Here is a 16,513-nt window from a genome sequence, read left to right on the forward strand (position 1 = left end):
AAAATTGTGTACATATTTTATCATTCAAATGTGAAAATTCACACAAGTTTAAGAGCATCTTAGGTTTGGTCCCATACAAGAGAGCATGACACTGAACCCTGGAATAAATGTTTAGTATTTCCCTTGAGATAAGGTGTTCTTTAATTAAATAGACTGCAGAGCATAATAAAAAAAAATTCCCCCTCCATCGACTGCAGCTCCATATTGACTGCAGGCTCCCTGTGGAGTCACGGAGCACAGCCCATCATTTGGTATGGAGGATACTGAGTATGGCAGATTATAGCAGCTAGTATGCAACCAGTTCAGACTTGTCTGCTAATTAGAGCTAAAGCCTGCAGAGGGGAAAATGCAGGACACAAGTAATAATGGCCAGTGTTATTACTCATGTACACAGGACACCTTATGAGGAGTTATGTTCCAGTACAGTTATCCTTTAAGATCCAACATGATCATGCTCACGAGGCTGGAGTCACATGAGAATATAAAACTATTTATTGAACACTGCTCACCAGTATTTACATTGAAGTAAACAATATACAGTCAGGTAACATTCCACTTACTACAGAGGTCTCTGGAGCACTTCTACTGAAGCAACACCAGAGCTAACAACCTAATGATAAAGATTGGTCTACAGCATTAACATGCACATCAATTGAAGGCTACAAAACACTTGCAAGTCTGTATTATAGATGCTTGATTCATAAAAAAAGCCTAGACAGAGCCAATACATGTATGTATCAGATGCTCTACAAGGCCAGGTACATTTTTCTGGGGGGCCACATTTAGCCAAATTACTGGTGTGGTTTATTCAGAAAAGAAATAAAAACAACCTAACTTTATAACCTTATGCTTCAGGTGGCCAAAAGAAAAAAACGTTAAAAAAGTAAAAAGAAAAAAAGTCTACCAATGACTTTATTGCGCTTCATCTTCTGGACAAGAGTGCCATGTTAATCTTTCTTCGTAAAACGCAATTACAACTTGAGGACATTTCATGTTTGCTTCTTTTGCTGGGACCAGGTCAGCTTCATCGGAGTCTTTCCTGCAAGAATATGTTATATGTTCAAACCCCCAGAATTATGCAAGACTCAAATTCAGAGCAACAATGAAGTTTGTAGAATGTCAATATTGTCAAATGCTTCATAACACCAAGAAGGAACACTGGTCAGGACAGACACAATGTACCTTATGGCCCTGCACTAGGTATAGTGGTCACCTCTCAGGAGCAAGCACAGAGTTCAGTCACATCATCCCTAGTCCCAACAGCATTGTGCTCCTGCGCAGATGTACTTCTCTGCCCTAGCTAGGGCAGAGTAAAGTATGGCAGTGCGCAGGTGCCAAGAAGGGTCAAAGAGCCCCAAAACACTGTTTTACTCCGCCCTAGCTAGGGCAGAGAAGTACATCTGGCAGGAGAGGCCGGGATGCATCATCTGCAAGAAGGACAGCATCACAAGAAGGTAGGCATAGGACCAAGACCAGCAACATCCATAGGTTTAGACCACCCCACAGGTGAGTATAAGGGGTCTCTTGTCTTGCACATCAGGGGCTGATATACATCATTATAGAATGCTGTATATCAGGCCTGAGAGGTGGTGGCCAGTATCTCATACCTGTCCAACCTGGTGACAGGTAACCTTTAACCCCTTTCCAACATCTGGTGTAGTAGTACGCCAATATCTGACTCCCTCCCTTTGATGTGGGCTTCGGCGGTGAGCCCACATCTTTCCCGGGACACGTCAGCTGTTTTGAACAGTCGACATGTGCCCACAGTAGCCGTGGGTGGAATTGCGATCCACCCATGGCTATTAACCCTTTAAATGCCGCTGACAAGCAGCATTTAACAAGCGCTTCAGGCAACTGCACCAGAAGTCCACTCACATCACATGATCATGGGTCACCAGTGTTGGCATGACAACCGGAGGTCTCCTGGAAAACCTATGGTTGTCTGTGCCGGCTTGCTGTGAGCGCCACCCAGTGGTTGGCGTTCATAGCAAGTGAGTAATTCTACTACATACTGTAGAACTGATAACCGCCTCAGGTCTGCTACATAGTTCAGATTGAAGCATGCCAAAAGAAAAAAAAAAAAAAGTTAAAAAAATTAAGTCACCCCTTTTGCACCATAAAAAAAAAAAAAAAAAAAAAAAAAAAAAATTAAAAGATTAACCTGATCGGTAAATGGTGCAGTGAGAAGTAAAGTCAAAACACCAGAATTAGTTTTTTTTGGTCACTTCAACATTGCATTAAAATGCAATAACAGGCAATCAAAAGCTATATGCACCAAAATGGTATCATTAACATCAGCTTGGCACACAAAAATAAGCCCTCACCCAATGTAAGATCAAGAAAAATGGAGACACTACGGTATCGGAAAACAGTGGTTTTATTTTTTAAGCAAATTTTAAATTTTTTACCACCTAGATAAATAGGAGCCTATACATGTTTGGTGTCTAAACTCATAATGACCTGGAGAATCATAATTGCAGATCAGTTGTAGCATTGAACCTAGTACAAAAGCCAAAACACAAGTGTGGGATTGCACTTTTTTTGCAGTTTCACCACACTTGTAATTTTGAACAACCCCATTGGTTTTGTCATGTACTAGAAAACGGGAGAAAAAAAAAAAAAATCAAACTCGCCCCACAAAAATAAACACAAGCCGTCACAGAGCCACATTGGCACAAAAATAAGAAGCACTATGAAGGAGAGCAGAAACAAACGAATACCTCTGGGGGTTAATGGGTTTTCAGACAACTACTGTAGTCAGATGCCAAAGTTACATAAATTACCTACTGTATTTCTATTAGCAAGAAGTAGGGCATTGATAATGCAGATAGAGCTACAGGATCAGATTTGTTATATGCCACTCTGGAGATGCATAGATCTACACAGGTGCTGTAGGAGGTAGATGAAAAGTGAAGATAGTCCACAAGTGGTTTTTAATAAACGTTTTTTGCATACATTTAGGGATTTAACCAAAAATACAGAAGTGGGCAGCAGCTTAAGCATAATGTCCACTTCCCAAGTCATTGCACCTGATCACATAACCAGAACACATTACATACCATTTCATAAGGAACATCAGCTCCCCGCTGCTGTCTGTAGCTCCAATTATCCTCTCTGGTTCTAATCCTCTAGTGAAGCCTCTTGGTTTGTCAGCCTAAACAAGGTTAAGGAAGTATGAAAAAATAAGTTGTTGGAACACCAGCACAAAGCAGCAACAGGATCCCCAATACACAAGTGAGAGGAAATGCATGATTTCGGCAGGAATGAACAACCATTTGATCTAAGTCTCATGACTCACGTTAAGAAAGTTGGGCACCCAATGCTTTTGTTTTTACTTAAGATAACCATTAAGAAGTCTGGCAGTGACTTATAATGGGGTGAGAGGGCAATACCAAGCCAGACACAAGTTGGCCAAAAACTTAATTAAATGCAACAGTCTGAACACGTCGCTATATTATATCTAGTTCTAGTAGTGGCAACTAATAAAGGCACAGTATTGTGATGGTCAGCAGAAAGTGCACCACCCAACAAAGCAACGACCTACTTTATAGGTTCCCCGACAGAGCAGTGTGTTTATACACTGATCAGTGTTAACCAAGAGCCTCATGTTCAGTTTCAAAGACTCTGTTTAGCTGCAGTGGCTAATTGGATGTGTGGTTAAGGTATCTTCTACAATTACAAAAAACTCATATTAAACTTCTAAAATTGTTTCAATTGAGTTAAGAGGACATAAGTGATTACACTGTCAACCATCAGTGACAAGTAGCGCAAGAATTAGATCACAATACCGATTCTCGTTTCTTTTTTGTTTTGCTTTCTTCAGATTCACTGTCTGACACAGATTTTCGCTTGCCATCTGATTTTTCTTTGCCAGCTTTTTGCGAGTTGAGAAAAGCTTCAATTAACTCTGGACAATCCAAGTTCTCTTCTGGTTCCCAAGTATTGTCTGCACTGCAAGACAAATGACTGTAAGAATAGTATAGATCTCATACAGAACATCAAAGCAAGAAACTAGTCTACTAGTTTGAGAAAGTCAAAACAAAAAAAAAAAAAAAACTCAAATAAATGTACTAAAGGCTAGTTAAAACTAAGCATCCATGCCTTTTATTTTCTGCATCAGATTATCTTGCAGTAAATCTACAATGCCACCATAGTTAGAGATTTTACTAAAAATCTAAAGCAAAGTAATCAGTGCTGTGGATTTTAATTCCTTACCATGGTATATATATGTTAAGGGATTTTCCACTTTTAGTTAAGTGGACATTAAGTAATGCCAGTAAAATTAAGCCATAATCATTTACTCAGGGGTGAGAATAATAAAGGGAACCTGCATCAGAAAAAAAAAAAAAATGCTATTAGCCTGCAGGTGAATAGGGTTATAATGTTGTCCGGCACCTACACGTAGGACAAATGTGGCAGGGAGAAAGTCAACTTTATTCTCCCCTGCAGCATTCTGGTTTCAGTTCAGTCACGGCTCTGACAATGCAAAGCGGCATCTGTAGCCACGCAGCCGGCCCTGACTAACTCCCTCTGCAGGTGGGCTCAGCTGTCAGTCAGGGCCAGTGGCACTCTTACAGCTGCCACTCTAGCGTATTCTCAGAGATGACAACCTGCACCAGCACTGCCTGACACCAGAATGCTGCTTGGGAAAATAGTTCTCCCCACAGCATTCAGCTACAAGCGGACACCAGCCAGCATTATAACACTATAAACCTGCAGATTAAAAGCATTTGTCCTGGTGAGACAAAGATTGAAATCTGCATGTGTTTTGAATCCCTTCAGGTTTTAACTTACAAAAACTGATGAAATAGTGACTAAGTCACCAGTAAAAAATACCACTAGTACTTTTAATATGTAGTACTTTGGATGATTCATTGTTACATATACGACAATGTTTTGTGCCAAAATGGCATGTTACAGGGATTAAAGTTAAGTTTCACCCAACACATCTTGCCAGACAACCTGAGGTTCATGAGCAGTTATCTTCTCCCAATGCTGACTTGCTCCATGTGCAACTCATGAATCGATGACTCCAGAAATTCAGCTAATATACAACCATTTCAAAGAAAATTTAAAAAAGTTTTAACAGCAGAAATCAGGGTCACATGCTACCTAAGGCTAAGTTTCCATGGTCAGTATTGGCAGTGCTTTGGATGCAGCTCTGTCCAAAGCGCTGCCGGCTTTTGTATGCGCAGTGATTCCGCATGTGTTCATTGAACCATGCGGAATTACAGCACCCTAGACATACAGTGATTTATCTTGCAGAGACTGAGTGTCTCTGCAAGATAAATAGACATGCTGCAGTTTAGAAAGACGCGCTGCATGTCGGGTTACGCAGGGAAGTCGGGAGGCGTCCCTGCACACAGTGGAGATGGGATTTCATAAAATCCCCTCCACTATGCAGTAACATCTGGCCACCGTGGATTGGATGCTGCACGCAGCATCCAACCCACAGCGTTTACTGACCATGGAAACATAACCCTTAGGCTGTGTGCACACACTGCAGATTCACCTGCGGAATTTTCTGTGCAGATTTAGCAAAATCTGCAGGTAAATCCACAGGTCAAAAGACCTGCGGTTTCACACCTACAATGGAGGTGGTGTGAAACCGCAGCAGATTCTGCAAAAAGTAGTGACATGCTGCGGATTTGAAACCGCAGCAAATCCACAGGTTATAATGGTACCGTACACTGCAGCAAAAACTGCTGCAGATCCGCAGGGCCAAATCCGCAGCATGTGCACACACCCTAAGGCTAAGTGCAGTAATCATCCATCCAGCATTAATCTTGTAAAAAAAAAAAAGTTGTGTCAGGTTTAACCCCTTTCTGCCATATGACGTACTATCCCGTCCATGTGCCCTGGGACTTGATTCCCAGAGACGGGATAGTGCGTCAGTGGTGAGCGCTGCTGATTGCGGCTGGGTGTCAGCTGATAATCACAGCTGACACCCGGCGCTATGTTAGGGGTGGTTACGGACCGCCCACGACACGTTAACCCTCTGGCACACTGCGATCAGACACGATTGCAGTGTAACGGGGGTTTAGGGAAGCATAGGAAGGGAGGGGGCTCCCTCCGTGCTTCCCTGAGACCCCTGCAGCAGCACGATGTGCAGCACTGCTGGGGGGGGGGGGATCTCCTTCCCTGCAGGTCCCCAAATCTAAAATGGCAGCGGGGGCCTGCAGGGAGCTGGCTTCCTCAGTGCCTGCAAAGCACAGGCACGAGGAAGCCTTCTGCACTGCCTGTGACAGATCGCTCATCTGTCTCAGCGATCTGTCACATGACTGATGTCCCCCCTGGGACAATGTAATAAAGTTAAAAAAAGTGTAAAAATAAGTTATAAAAAATTCCCTAATAAATTTTTGGGAAATAAAAGTACACATTTGTTATTGTCACGTCTGTAATGACCCACCCTATAACACTGTCCCATTAGTTAACCCCCTTAAAAACAAAAATAATGCTTTATTATCATACCACCGAACAAAAAGTGCAATAACGCGCAATCAAAAAGACGCATATAAATAACCATGATACCGCTGAAATGTCATCTTGTCCCGCAAAAAACGAGCCGCCATACAGCATCAGCGGAAAAAATAAAAGTTATAGCTCGCAGAATAAAGCGATGCAAAAATTTATATAAAATGGTTTTCATTGCATAAAGCGCCAAACAAAAAAATTACATAAATGAGGTACCACTGTAATCGCACTTACCCGAAGAATAAAACCGCCTTATCACTTTTACCACACACGAACGGTGTAAACGCACCCCGCAAAAGAAATTCTTAAAATGCTGGTTTTAGTTCATTCTGCATCCCAGAAATCGGAATAAAAAGCAATCAAAAAATGTCACATGCCCGAAAATGGTACCAATAAGAACGTCAACTCAAATAAGCCCTCACATGACTCGGTGGGTCAAAATACAGAAAGGTTATAGCTCTCAAAATGTGGTGATACAAAAACTATTTTTACAATAAAAAGTGTCTTAGCGTGTGACAGCTGCCAAAAATAAAAACCCGCTATAAATAGTAAATCAAACCCCTTAGTTAGGGAAAAATAAAACATGTATTTCCATTTTCCCCATTAGGGCTAGAGTTAGAATTTGGGGGGGGGGGGGGGTTTCCACTGTTTGGGCACATCTGGTGCTCTCCAAACACAACATGGTGTCTGATCTCAATTCCAGCCAATTCTGCGTTGAAAAAGTCAAATGGTGCTCCTTCCCTTCCAAGCTCTGCCATGTGCCCAAACAATGTTTTACCCCCACATATGGGGTATCAGCCTACTCAGGACAAAATGCAAAACAACTTTTGTTGTCTAGTTTCTCCTGTTACCCTTAGGAAAATAAAAAATTGGGGGCAAAAATATCATTTTTGTGGAAAAAAATTGATTTATTTTCACGCCCGGGCGTTATAAACTTCTATGAAGCACTTGGGGGTTCAAAGCGCTCACCACACATCTAGATAAGTTCCTTGGGGAGGGGGGGGGGTCTATTTCCCAAAATGGGGGTCACTTGTGGGGCATTTCAACAGTTTAGGCACATCAGAGGCTCTCCATACGCGACATGACACCTGCAGACCATTCCATCAAAGTCTGCATTCCAAAACGTCACTACTTCCCTTCCGAGCCCTGACGTGTGCCCACACAGTAGTTTTCTCCCACATATGGGGTATCAGCATACTCAGGACAAGTTGGACAACTTTTGGGGTCCAATTTCTCCTGTTACCATTGGGAAAATAAAAAAAAAAAAAATTGGGGACCAAGATCATGTTTGTGGATAAAAAAAAAAAAAAAAAAAAAATTGTGTCATTTGTGGGGGGTTTCCACTGTTTTGGTACATCAGGGGCTTTCCAAACGCGGCATGGCGTCAAATCCCAATTCCAGCCAAAAAAGTCAAATAGCGCTGCTTCCCTTCCGAGCTCTGCCATGCGCCCAAATAGTGGTTTACCCCCACATATGGGGTATCAGCATACTCAGGACAAATTGCACAATAACTTTTGGGGTTCTGTTACCCTTGGAAAAAAATGGAGGGTGAAATATAATTTATGGAAAAAATTTGATTTTTTTAAATTGTACCGCTGTATGTTATAAACTTCTGTGAAGCCCTTGTGGGTTCAAAGTTCTCACCACATATCTAGATAAGTTCCGGGGGGGGGGGGGGGGGGTTTCCACTGTTTAGGTCCATCAGGGGCTCGCCATGCGTGACATAGCGTCCAATCTGAATTCCAGCCAATTTTGCTTTTTGCAATTTCCCTTCTGAGCTCAGCCATGTGCTGAAACAGTGGTCCCCCCACATATCAGGTATGAGCGTACTCAGGAAAAATTGCACAATAACTTTTGCAGTCCAATTTCTCCTGTTACCCCTGGTAAAAAAAAAAAAAAAATTGGACCTGAAGTAATTTTTTTGTGATAAAAAAAGTTAAATGTTCAAACACATGTGAAATGTTATTTATTAAGTTTGTGTGCCATATCTGTGGTTTAAGGGCATAAAAATTCAAAGTTGGAAAATTGCCAAATTTCAGTTTTTTTCACAAATAAACGCAAGTTATTTGAATGAAATTTTACCACTAACATGAACAATATGTCACTAGAAAACAATGTCAGAATCAGTGGGATCCATGGAAGCGTTCCAGAGTTATTACCTCATAAAGGGACAGTGGTCAGAATTGTAAAAATTGGCCTGGTCATGAATGTGCAAACCAACCTTGGGGGTTAAGGGGTTAAAGACTGATTTTAGCTGGATCAGGTTTTAAACATTATATGGACAATAGATAATAGACCTATAGGAAAAGCTGATAGGTTCAATTGATTAATAAACCAGGTCAGATGCATCTAAACCAATAAAGCTGAAAGTGCATTGTCCATAGCCAATTAATAGTAATTGTTCACCATCTCCAGGGTGCATGGATCCAGAAAATGTGCTATCAGGAGGGGGAGGAGCGCTAGTATTTGGCTGGGGGCACACCGAGTTATGGCAGTCCATTTAATGGACTGTGTTACACCGCGGTGTACCTCAGTCCCTTAACACTGCCATAGACCCCCATTATGTGGCGCATGCCGTGAAGCGGCACGCATTCGCAGTGTGCCGTCATTCACTGACAGCCTCAGACGCGGGCTGCAGCGTCTGAAGCTCCGTCACTGTTAGCGCTTGATGAATAGTCAGCGCTAGCAGTATAGCATAACGCATATCACGTTATGCTATAGCGTTAACGCAGCCAGTCAACGCTATGCATTGAATGGGCTGTATTAACGCAATGTGAACCTGGCCTTCAAGAGCAGTGCTTCAAAATAAGTATTCAAAAACAAAGCTCCTTATGGTGAGGTAAACAATTGGTTAAAAGAGTAAACTGAGCAGTCAGTTAATATCCTGCCACAGCTTTGCAGACTGTCTTAACAGATGAGAGTTTTTAAGTACCAATGCGAGACCTGTGCAACTGGGAAAATGAACTAATTTCTGCATCTTGTGGCCCTTTCACATTGCAATTACCCCCATGGTTAGTGGTCCCGCTAGGGCTTACATCCAAACTCACCACAGAACAGCATTTCAGAGTATATGCTGAGGGAGCCATTGACTAATGGTGCCAACAGTGAACATGTGCATCATTTTTTGGGTGTATATGCCTACCAGAGGTGGACACTCAGAAGCAGTCCATTATGTCTGTCTCCTGTAGGAGTATATGACTGTAGTCAATGACCCCGTCTGCAGTTTTGCAGGGGTTGAGGATGTAAACCCTGACGAGTTACTAAGCATAGGAATGAAAGAAATGAGAAAGGGGCCTAAAGCCCCGTCTCACAAAGCAAGATTGCTAGCGAGATCGCTAATGCGTCACAACAGCGAGCACGCTACATGTGACATGCAGCAGCAACCGGCCCCCCTGCTGGATATCGCTGATCGTGCAGGAATGTCCTGGGCCATTTTTTGATCACTGGTGTCCCGCTGGCCAGCACGCATCGCTGTGTTTGACAGGGACAATGACGAACGACCTCAATACTACAGGTCTGAGAGACAGAGTTCCAATGACCGTCGTATCGTTCTCTATCGTTGCTGTCTGTTGAGATTTGACATCTCACTAGCATCTCGTAGTGACGCACCAGCAATCCCTACTAGGTCGCATCGTTGTCAGGATTGCTGGTGCGTTGCAAATTGTGACGGTACCCTTAGTCTTAAAAGACAAACCAAGCAGCGGGACAGGAGCGAGACCAGTACATGGTCACTCCAGGCAAACAAATACCAATTCATGATTGATGGTAAATGCCAACTTCTGCAGCAAGAACATCCTTTAACGTGCTCTGGCTTTAACTAGTATATATCAATGTATACATGATTGCTTCCTTTGATTATTTCCAGAGGTTCAATGTTTGAAATAAAACATTTATCTTTGGACGAAGTGTTTGGGAAAGGTGGGTGGGCCATGACACTTACTCTGTGAACCCTTTCCACTTTAGATAGTATTCAACTTTCCCATTTACAACACGTCTGTCCAGAACCTTTTCAACTACAAACTCTTCAGGTTCTGCTTCTTCCACTTTCTTGCCCTTTCCATTCTGCTTCTTCCCCATTTTCTGTCAAGGTGACAAGAAAATAAAGAAAAAAATTATAAAGTACTAAACAGGCCAAAAACATTAACTTAATTTATCATAAAAACATCCCTTTATAAAAATTTAAAGGGGTTGTATCAAGTTAATAAGTCATCCCTTATGCGATATGGGACAACTTACCGATTGCTGGAGATCCAACTGCTGGGTCCCCCACTAATCCTGAGAACAAGACTTAACAGCCATGTCTGGAGCATTTGCAACTCCACTGTATATAGAGGGGAATCACACAGGCTCCTGCAATTGGGATCAGTGGAGATCCCATTGATAAGACCCCCATCACATCTATGAGATGAATAACTTTGTACAACCCCTTTAAAAAGTTTCATGCATTTAAAACATACAAGATATAACTAAGGTTTTGTGGTAGAAATGTAAATGACCATGCAGTGCTCCAACTTTAGTAAGATCTGGTAAAATCCAGGAACATGAATTTCCTCGTCCTCCATTAGCTGTTGAGTAACGCTGAAACTATGAGCCAGCAGTAGGCTGGAGGCAGTCTGGTGGGAATTCTCACAAATGTGCCACTCACTACCTGTGACAACACAGACTGCATCTCAATGTGAAGCAGCAGCCAGACTGAGCGCAACAGCTACTTTCAGGAAGACTGTAGATTTCCAATAACAGGAAAAAAAAAAGTTTAAACATTAGCAGTGAAGAACTGCAGGGTGCATGGCATGTGATGGGGTTTCCCACTACACTGATAAGACAACTTATTCTTAGGATAGGACTTCAATATCAGATCTCAGGGGAGGGGTGTGGGGGGGGGACCTTGCCCTCCCCCACAACAGCACCATTGATCAGCGACCACTGGCTGAATGCAAACAATGCATGGGGTGGACAAGACTGCTCTGGCACACTGGAGCAACTGCTGCAGCTCTGATCAGGAATGACCAGAGTTAATCCACAACAGCCAAGAGCAGCTGCTGAACAGTGATGGAGCAAGCGGTGGGGTCTGCTCTGGCAGTTTAGGTTTTGTGCATTGGTTAAAGAAGCATTCCCATTTTTTTATTTAGCGTATGTAGTGTAGTGCAAGTATAAATGCACAACTACCGTTGCTCTCTCCGGGATCCAGCGCCATTCTGCTCCACTTCTCAGTGACATCACAGCTCTGCAGGTCCCAACTTTATGCAGCCTCAGACTATAGTCCATAGACTATATTGTAAGAGACTTCTGAACTGCAGTAACAGCAGGAAAATGGTGCTGGACACCGTAGAGAGAGGGAGTAGGTGGTTACATCAATACACATCTGGGAGTGCTTCCTTCATCAAGCAGAAGGGCACCATTGATGATGTTTTGGGGTTTTTCCCCCCTCAAGAGTTCTGCATTCTTAACTCTTCTGTGCACTCCATGGAAGCCAATAGCCCCTTCCCCACACTTAGCAGATTCAATTGGTAATTTGTTCCTAAAACGAACAGCCAGAACATCTGAGCACTGGTCCCAATTAGCTGGGGGTCTCATGTGCCCCACCAGTCACATCAATGGCCTGTATTAAAGACTGGTCATCAGTATTGGGACGATGAAGATCCTGCTGAGAATAAGCTGCAGCCTGGCCGGTTTTGTTTCAGGCCATCAGGCATTGTTGGGGCTGTAGTAACACCCCCCATACCGTGGACTACGTTAGAGCACTGCATTACCCATTTACGGCGGCCGTACACAAGGTCCCATCACCTGGGCAGACACTGATGGCTGATGTAGGCGCTCCCTGGAGCCATGTTGTAGCAGTGCACACGGATCTAGTCCCTGTGTACATAGCTGCAGAGGCAGGCGTCCATCCATCCTGGGAGTGCATCCAGCAGGCGCTGTTATAAAGCTGTAGCCGGGGGCTGCATCATTAAGCCGCGCAAAAACCCGTCCCAAATCACGGGCACACCCGGCTCAGGTCTCCCGCGGCCGCCCCCCCACCTACCGGTCAGTGCACGGTGGCCGCACCGCTCCTGATCACCCTAGGCCTGGTGTGAGCGCGGCCCCGCCCCTGTGCACGCATGCGCAGTACAGCCCGTGAGACTATTAGCGGGGCTGACCATCCTCTCACTAGTCCGTGTGTCGCGGGGACCACCGGGAATGACGCGCATGCGGCGGCCCCCGGGCCCGCACCCCGGGATACATGACTTATACATAACAATAGAAGAGTCACTTACTACCTGCGTCTCCAGACTGGCCTGCATTTAATACTATTATCTGGTCCCCTTATCGCTGTGCGGCACTATGAAGTCCTGTGTGTGAAATACATACAGCTTTTAGTACATGCAGGTCTCTGGCGAAAACACAGATACAAGGCGAGCGCTGCAGGAGCGCCAAGGCGAGCGCGGCCACCACTCAGCGCTCATGGCGGGGCCGCTAGAGAGGTGCAGAGATTACAGCCCGGGGGCGATCGCGGCAGTAGAAGGGTGGTCCTGCCCCACACACACTAGCCGTGCTCACCGCCGAGCTCCGCCATAGAAGCGGCGGAGCACGTGACTCGGCGCCCGCCGCACATGCCCGGGGTTTCCCGCCTGCACGGCGCAGAGATGCAGTGGCGGGAAAGAGCCGTTACTGAAGCACCGCCACACAACGCCATCTTGCCCGCCACTGCATCCACGCACATTGTCCCATTATCCCGCACATCTGCACAATAGCCCCGGGGTCCAGGAGCGACCCCCGGCCCTCAGGCCGCTACCCCAGCATGAAGCGCAGCAGCACCGGCACACGGCGGCCACCTACCTCTCTGCCGCGTCTCCCACTTATCTCCCGGGGCTGCTTCTCACTCAGTTCTCACCGACAACCGCCTTCTACTGTCGCGCTTACGTCACGGCGCTCGCGGGTGGGCGTGGCGTGCTGATGACGTGTAGAACAATGGGCTCCGAGCTTTCTGGCGGGGATTTTACTGGCGCGAAGGTTAACCACTTCACTGCTGTGGAGGCAGGCTGCTGGGGTGCTCAATGCACTCGGCTCACGTGTGGGCACCACAGGGTTAATAGTCGGCATGTGGCGGCCAGTTAATCTAATGCATTGTGGAGCGGATGTGTGTACATGTGATATGTGTACTGCAGATGTACAGATGTGTATACATGTGATGTAGTGTGTACAGCAGATGTGTGTGTGCAGGGATGGACGCTGACAGCTTGTTCTAGTTGGGCCTCCCCACACCACTAAACAAGATATTCTTGTTACTGAGATGGAGATTCTCCATTAGGATTCGGTTCTGTACGTCTGGTATCTATACCATCTGGTATCGGTTATTCCCCAAATAAATCAATTTATCTCAAATTCCAATGATAAGGGGTAACTTACTGAATTTTGGGTGACTGACTACAGGGAACCCCAGCAATCCTAAAGACAGAACTCAGCCATGAATGGATTGGAGGGGTGCATGCTTGACCTCTCCTCTATTCATTATCTATGGAACTGATGGAAAAAGTCGAATGCAGCGCTCAACAGCTCTATAAATGATGAAGAGAGCAGAGGCCGAGGATAAAGCCCCCGTTACACATAGCGATATCGCTAGCAATATCGCTGTGAAGTCACCGATTTTGTGGCGCAGCAGCGATATTGCTAGCGATATCGCTGCATGTGATACTTACCTCCGACCGGCTCCCCCGCTGCTCATCGTTGATCGCGCGAGAAGCTCCTGGATCATTTCTCGTCGGGCGCTTCCGGCTGGGCTTCCTGTGGCGCCGACGAGCGACGCGTGGACACGGGCGGGAGGACGTCAGGATCGCCTCGTCTGACAGGTAAGTAGCGACCCCCGACCCCAGCGATGTCGCTGGTGAGATCTGCCTGTGTGGCAGCTCACTAGCGACCACTTAGTGATGCACCAGCGATCCATATCGTTGTGGGGATCGCTGGTGCATCGCTACGTGTAACGGTATCCTAAGACTGCAGACCCCTGTTCTCAGAATCTCTGGGGGGCAGTAGTTAGATTGTTTGGATAGGAGATAACTAGATTAGTTTGTGAATAAGGCCCCCGTCACACATAGCGACTCACCAGCGATTCCAACAACGATATAAACTTGTCAGGATCGCTGGTGCGTCGCTACATAATCGCTGGTGCTCGCGTCGCTGTGTACCTTAGATACCAGCGCGATGGTGCAGGGAGCTGGTAACCAAGGTAAACAGCGGGTTTCTAAGTCCCGCCGGCCACATGCAGCAATGCGTGCTGGCCAGCGGGAGACCAGCGACAAAAAAAATGTCCACCCCTTTCCACAACGATCATCGATACCCGGCAGGGGGGGCCGGTCGCTGATAGGTGGCACACACAGCGATCTCGCTGGTGAGATCACTGTTGCGTCACAAAACTTGTGATTCAGCAGCGTTCTCGCTAGCGAGATTGTTGTGTGTGACGGGGCTTAATCCTTTAAAGAGCCTGGTTGATTTTCTAAAGGCACCGTCACACACAGCGATATCGACAGCGAGATCGCTGATTTTGTGACGCCACAGCGATCTCACCAGCGACATCGCTGTGTGTGACATGTATCAGTGACCGGCCCCCCTGCCGGGTATCGCTGATCGCGCTCGAACGTCCTGGGCCGTTTTTTGATCGTTGGTCTCCCGCTGGCCAGCATGCATCGTTGTGTGTGGCAGCGAGAAACCAGCGATCAGCGACGCTGAACGCTGGTTTCCAATGTAAACAGCGGGTATCTAAGAGCCGCGCTGCTCTTGGTTACCCGCTGTTTACCTTGGAAACCAGCGTGCACGCTGGTCCTGATCGCTGGAGGGGCTGTCTATGTGACAGCTCACCAGCAATCAGCCTAACGATGTCCCAGCGATCCCATCCATGTCAGATCGTTGGTGGGATTGCTGGGACATCATTATGTGTAACAGGGCCTTTTATTCTTTACAATTACAGATTCATACATGAACCAAAAACAAATATATTCACACACAAATAGACACATACACACGTGTATATATATATATATATATATATATATATATTGTGATAAAACACTCCGGGATCGCCTTTGCTGGGTCAAAGGTCACGTGCATTCAGCATGAAACTCAGGCGCAGAGCTGGGGTTCGTGTATAACTGACCCTGGGTCAGGTTTATTAACGGTGAAAGCAATGCAAAAGGAAATAAAACATAAAACAAATCCTTGCCTGTCCGGCACTAACTAAACAATGGACAACCTAACTACTAACTGGCGGGCTTCTCCCGTCCAGCCAAACCACAGTTGCAGTGGGTACTGCTTCCACTCACGTGTGTCTCTCACACAGACAGGCTCTCTGTGTTCCCAGGCTGAGACACCCACACAACCACCTTGCATCCTTTTATATCCACCTCCCATTATCCATTAGTAAGCAGGTGCGATACTGACCAGACTAGGCCACATAGGAAAGGAATCTGGGCGAGATATACCTGCCCTCATCCACTATTCCCACATGATTCTCACATATCCCCCCCCTCTGCTCAGACCACTCCGGTCGAGCAATGACACCCGCCAAACAGTGCACTCGGGACAGGGCAGCTGCGTTTCCCATCTGTACTCCTGGGCGGTGCTCCACCGTAAAAGTGTAGGCCTGCAGGGCAAGGAACCACCGGGTCACCCGGCTATTCCGTTCCTTGTTCAAGTGCATCCACTTGAGAGGGGCATGGTCAGTGATCAGCCTGAACTTTCGGCCCACCAGGTAATATTTGAGGGCCTCTAGAGCCCACTTAATGGCGAGGCACTCTTTTTCTATGACTGCATACCTTTGCTCGTGTTTATTCAGCTTCCTGCTGAGATAGAGGACTGGGTGTTCCACTCCGTCCCTCACTTGTGAGAGTACGGCCCCGATACCGGTATCAGAGGCATCCGTTTGTACCACAAACTCGTTGCGGAAGTCCGGAGTCACCAGTACGGGCTGAGAGCAAAGTGCCCGTTTTAGGCTATGGAAGGCTTCTTCAGCCGCTAAACTCCATTTAATCATGACGGAGTCTTTCCCTTTTGTAAGATCCGTCAGGGG

The 16,513-nt window shown here is 45.8% G+C and overlaps 1 protein-coding gene across 4 annotated transcripts; it reads right to left on the reverse strand.

The window, feature by feature from the left end:
• Positions 1 to 469: 469 nt before the first annotated feature.
• CBX3 (chromobox 3) lies at positions 470 to 13,442 on the reverse strand. Of its 4 annotated transcripts, none has more exons than XM_073581378.1 (6): positions 13,291 to 13,442; positions 12,732 to 12,803; positions 10,415 to 10,554; positions 3,789 to 3,951; positions 3,060 to 3,154; positions 470 to 1,039 (listed from the first exon to the last, which is right to left on the reverse strand). In XM_073581378.1, the coding sequence occupies exons 2-6, from the start codon at positions 12,753 to 12,755 to the stop codon at positions 913 to 915; spliced, it is 549 nt and encodes a 182-aa protein (XP_073437479.1). In that variant the 5' UTR covers positions 12,756 to 12,803; positions 13,291 to 13,442; the 3' UTR covers positions 470 to 912. The 4 variants fall into 4 exon arrangements, with proteins under 4 accessions (XP_073437479.1, XP_073437478.1, XP_073437480.1 ...); XM_073581377.1 differs by having other exon boundaries at positions 12,729 to 12,803; XM_073581379.1 differs by lacking the exon at positions 12,732 to 12,803 and having other exon boundaries at positions 13,291 to 13,440.
• Between the last annotated feature and the right edge of the window lie 3,071 nt (positions 13,443 to 16,513).

Source organism: Dendrobates tinctorius, unplaced genomic scaffold, assembly GCF_039654945.1.
Source record: "Dendrobates tinctorius isolate UK_male_01 unplaced genomic scaffold, ASM3965494v1 ptg000070l, whole genome shotgun sequence".
Lineage (NCBI taxonomy): Eukaryota > Metazoa > Chordata > Amphibia > Anura > Dendrobatidae > Dendrobates > Dendrobates tinctorius.